This window comes from Antedon bifida, chromosome 2, assembly GCF_963402885.1.
Source record: "Antedon bifida chromosome 2, ecAntBifi1.1, whole genome shotgun sequence".
Taxonomy (NCBI): domain Eukaryota; kingdom Metazoa; phylum Echinodermata; class Crinoidea; order Comatulida; family Antedonidae; genus Antedon; species Antedon bifida.
In genome coordinates this window covers 11,874,519-11,879,534 of record NC_136227.1, presented here as the reverse complement: position 1 = coordinate 11,879,534, position 5,016 = coordinate 11,874,519, and the positions used below count along the sequence as shown (strand labels likewise).

At 38.7% G+C, this 5,016-nt stretch overlaps 1 protein-coding gene across 1 annotated transcript; it reads left to right on the top strand.

The window, feature by feature from the left end:
- Positions 1-226: 226 nt before the first annotated feature.
- LOC144858819 (uncharacterized) lies at positions 227-4,688 on the top strand. Its single transcript, XM_078714937.1, has 2 exons — positions 227-1,500; positions 3,460-4,688. The coding sequence occupies exons 1-2, from the start codon at positions 227-229 to the stop codon at positions 3,491-3,493; spliced, it is 1,308 nt and encodes a 435-aa protein (XP_078571063.1). The 3' UTR covers positions 3,494-4,688.
- The last annotated feature ends 328 nt before the right edge of the window (positions 4,689-5,016 follow it).

Genomic DNA, 5,016 nt, shown 5'->3' with positions numbered 1-5,016 from the left:
CTATTAAGAAAACAAATCAAATAGTTTATTCATATCAACGATATTGCAGAATTATTTTACAACTCTTTATAGAGTATGAAAAAAAATATTTACATGTATGTGTTATTATTAACTTCTTTAAATTGTATTTTATTTCATATACGTTCGCTGTAAACTGAGATCCCGACGCGCACGCGCACCCTCATATCGGCGCCATCGTTTGGAGACGGCGTGCACCCGAACGATCATGGAACAAAAATCAATTGCAATACAAGAAGATGTGCTGGAGATTTCTGCTGGAAATGTAACATTTGCAGCTACAACTCCACTTGTACAGCATACGGTGGCTAAGCCCACCAAAAAGGCCAGGAAGGCGGGGTCTAGCTGTACTATTACTAGGCCTCCTAAAGAAGGTAATACGCATAGCAACAGCGATGCCGTTGCTATCGCCGGGCCATCATGCACTAACGTGCTGCAGCCTAATCAACAGGTCGGAGTAGGCCTGAACTATGAGGCTAGGGTTGAAAACCTTGAGCGGTTGGTTGAGCAGCAGGTTAAAGAGACGAAGGCTGCTCAACAAATAAATGAGTCAACGCACGACCTTTTATCTCAGTTGATGACACAAATGTCATCACAATGTCACAACAATGAATATGATGACAGTAGCTCGGTGGTTAGCCTCACGAGTAACATTTACGATAGGCATCATCAGTACGAACGTGATGTGTCTGACCTGGAGGAGGGGGAAGTAACAGGTACACAACTATCCAAGAAGGATGAAAATCCTGAGCGGCCAGCCACTAATAGTAATAGTAAGGTCAAAGGCCCCCTTCCTCCGGGTTTTGCAGCAAGATTTGCTGTTTCTAACGAATTGGCACCAGCAGTCAGCCAAGAGTTGGCTGACACGCTAACATACTTATTGCACTCGCATATGAGTGAGAGTGTAATGACCGAGCTGATCAAAAGCTATCCTATACCGGAAAATCTAGAGGCCCTAATGGTGCCAAAGGTCAATCCAACTATTTGGGATTCCATTACACCAAGGGCACGGTCTAACGATCTAAAATTTCAAAAGGTACAAAAACCTTTGATAAAGGGAATTACCGCCCTTGCTAAATTAGTTGATGGAAATGAGTCATCGGAGATAGCACAGGACACAATCGGCCTACTTGCCAATGCGAACTTCGAGTTACTTGCACTTCGTAAGGAGATGTTGAAACCGGAAATAAATGCCAAATATACTCATTTATGTAAACCCAGCATTAAGCCTACAGAGTATTTATTTGGTGACCTGAGTACTACAGTTAAAAAACTGGATGAGGAAAGGAAGGCTACGGCAGGCTTATTTAATTTTAAGTCGTACCAACCAAAGACCAGGTCCAACAACTACAGATACCAGCCATACAATAGAAATGGCAAACCTTTTTTAGGTCAAACCCGGCGACACAAATGGTCAACAAACAACTACAACCAGACCAAATTTTATCAGGGGAAAAAGGACCTAAAACAACAGCCGAAGAGGTATGAGTCGATTGATAATATAAGTATTTCTCCTAACAATAAGGTTAACAAACATAATAACCTTGACATAGTAGGAGGTCGACTCAGGTCATATATACATAGGTGGAAAAAATATACTTCGGATCCATACATCCTAAATGCGGTTTCAGGATATAAAATAGAGTTTGATAAAGCCATACCCTACCACCTAAAAGGAAAAATACCTCATCCATACAAACTCAGCAACATGGATATGGAGGCTATTGATGATCAAATAGTTAAATTGATATCAAAAGGGGTGGTCAAACCAGCCATGTATGAACATGACCAGTTTGTATCAAATATTTTTACAAGGCCAAAGAAAGATGGAGGGTTCAGAATGATATTAGACCTCTCTAAATTAAATGAATATGTGACATACAAACATTTCAAAATGGAAATGTTTGGAAATGCATTGACACTAATTTCACCAGGTGTATATATGACGTCAGTCGACCTCAAAGATGCATATTTTACTGTACCCATAGCAGAGTCGGACACTAAATATTTAAAATTTGTTTGGAAAGACAACCTGTATATAAGTTTGTCGCATTGCCTAATGGGCTTAGCTCAGGGCCTAGACTTTTCACGAAATTATTGAAGCCCCCAATTGCGTTTTTGCGCAGCAGAGGGCATATTCTGTTGGTTTACATTGATGACATTTTGTGTATAAACCAGTCAGAAGACTTGGCCGGCGGTACCGCCAGGGAAACTAGTGAACTTCTAGCCTCATTGGGTTTTATCATTAATAGAAAAAAAAAAAAATCAGTAATGAATCCTACGCAGATCATAACCTTCTTGGGATTTGAAATAAATTCTATAAGTATGACGGTTTCCCTTCCATATCACAAGAAGGAGGAAATTAGAGTTCAAAGTAAACACATACTTACATTAAGTCATACTACCATTAGGGAAGTTGCGCAATTTTTAGGCAAAATTATAGCAACACTACCTGCTGTAGAGTATGGAAAGCTTCATTATAGGGCACTAGAGAAGGAGAAAATACTAGCTCTAAAAATAAATAAAGGCCATTACGATAGGCCTATTAGTATTTCCGTCAATGGACGGGACGATATTCTTTGGTGGCAAAATAATGTCAAAGACGCATATAAATTGATATATCATGGGTACCCCGACCTAACAATTGAGACAGACGCTAGTGGTCTAGGCTGGGGTGCCACTGATGGACATACCCACACAGGGGGAAGGTGGATAAACAAAGACCTAGACATTGCATATGCTACAGGGGCACTAAATATTAATTACTTAGAATTGCTGGCTGCTTTTTTTCGGCCTTAAAGCATTGTCCCGTGAGAGAAAAGCTAAGCACATAAGGTTGAAGGTTGATAATACCACGGCAGTAGCTTACATAAACAACATGGGCGGCGCAAAATCAATTGCGTGCAATAAAATTTCAAAAGCCATCTGGTCTTGGTGCATTGAGAACAATTTTTGGATAAGTGCAGAATACATCCCAGGTAGAGATAATATAATAGCTGATGCAAAGTCTCGTCAGTTTAAAGATGAGACAGAATGGATGCTTAACAAAGAATTGTTTATAAAAATCACTAAAACATTCGGTGAACTGGATATAGACCTATTCGCTTCTAGGCACAATGCACAGCTTCCGAAATATATATCATGGAAACCGGACCCAGATTCAATTGGTATCGATGCATTTCTACAAAATTGGTCCTCTGCCAAGCTCTATGCTTTCCCGCCGTTCTGCCTTATAGGTAGATGTTTGCAAAAAATATTGACAGATAATGCCATAGTTATCATGGTGGTCCCAAACTGGCCAACACAGTATTGGTATCCTAAATTACTATCAATGATGGTTGGGGAACCACTGAGGTTTAAGAATACCAAACATGCCTTAACATTACATGGTTCAGATGATTGTCATCCCCTTTATAACAGACTTAACCTTTTTGCCTGCAGGCTATCAGGGCGGAACTCTACAACAAAGGAATAAGCAATACTGCAGCAGACGTCATTCTGCAATCCTGGAGACGGTCAACGTGGAAGCAATATAACTCACAGCTAACAAAATTTATAGACTTTTGTGAAATCAGAGGAATCACATGGCAACAGCTAAACACCGGTCACGTCCTCGATTTCTTGATAAAGCTGAAGGACGAGGGCTTAGGCTATAGTACTATCAGTATGGCGAAAAGCGCAATTGTAAACTTTCTCGAAATCTTAGATATAAACATGAAGGAGTCTATTGAACTGAAAAGATTTATGAAAGGGTTATTCAATTTTAACCCACCGACTCCAAAATATGCACAAATTTGGGATGTTCGCTTAGTTACAGACTATCTGAGGCGAACAATTAACGACGATACATTATCGCTTAAAGAATTTACCATAAAAGTAGCATTGTTATTAGCATTATTGTCCTCAAGTAGGCTTCAAACCTTATATAATTTCAAATTTTCAAATATGAATATCGAGAATGAAGCAATCACCTTTTACATTTGTACATTACTAAAAACTAGCAGACCAAACAATACAGGTCAACTGGTGGTTTTCCACAAAAGTGAAGACCCTGCCCTATGTCCGGTCAGAACAATTCTAAAGTACAGGGAAAAAACTACTAATTTAAGGGAAAATAAGGACAGATTTTTTATATGTCATAAGAAACCGTATGCCGAGGCATCAAAAGACACAATTGCTCGATGGATAAGGACAGGTTTATCAGAAGCAGGAGTAGATACAACACAATTTAAAGCCCATTCGGTCCGAGCGGCTGCATCTTCATCAGCAAAATTAAGGAATGTCCCGGTTGACTTAATAATGAAAACAGCTGGGTGGAGAAACGAACATACACTAAACAGATATTATAATAAGCCTATAAAATTTGTAGAAAATCCGTCATTTCAACAGGCACTGTTGAGAAAAGTTGATTCATCAACTCATTAATATTGGTTGTGTTTGTTGTTGGCTACTACAAATAGCCCCTGTTTGCATTTTGAACCAGTTTAATATTGTTGTTTAGTTTTCTAATTGATGTTTTTAGGGTGAGAATCCTAAAACGTTGGACTATTGATTATAAGCAAAATAAATGCTTTATTATTAATACAACACGATAGTTGTCATATTTAAGTTGCCCGTTAGGCAAACATCCTTATGAATGAATGTAGACTTTTGGAAATAAAGTTGTTTTATTGAAACTAACATTTCTGTCAATTATTTGGTTTACAGTTCAAACATGTTTCCAGAGTTGGCTTTAAACATCTCAGTTTACAGCGAACGTATATGAAATAAAATAGGAAGATTAAACGAGACTTACCTGTAAGTTGAAGTTTGATCACTATTTTATGAATATGTGAGTGAGGTGTAAACTGCCCGCCTCAACCCACCCCAAGTAAAACAATTATTATTATAGAACAATGCAGGTTATCATATATATACTTATCGCTGCAAATTATTACTCTGGACATGTTTGATTTAAAGTATGAGGGTGCGCGTGCGCGTCGGGATCTCAGTTTACAC

Bases quoted from the DNA above. Each gene is read 5' to 3' on its own strand.
- LOC144858819 (XM_078714937.1), top strand. From the start codon at position 227: ATGGAACAAAAATCAATTGCAATACAAGAAGATGTGCTGGAGATTTCT. The intron at 1,501-3,459 runs GTATGAGTCGAT...TTTTGCCTGCAG, and splicing joins CTAAAACAACAGCCGAAGAG to GCTATCAGGGCGGAACTCTA.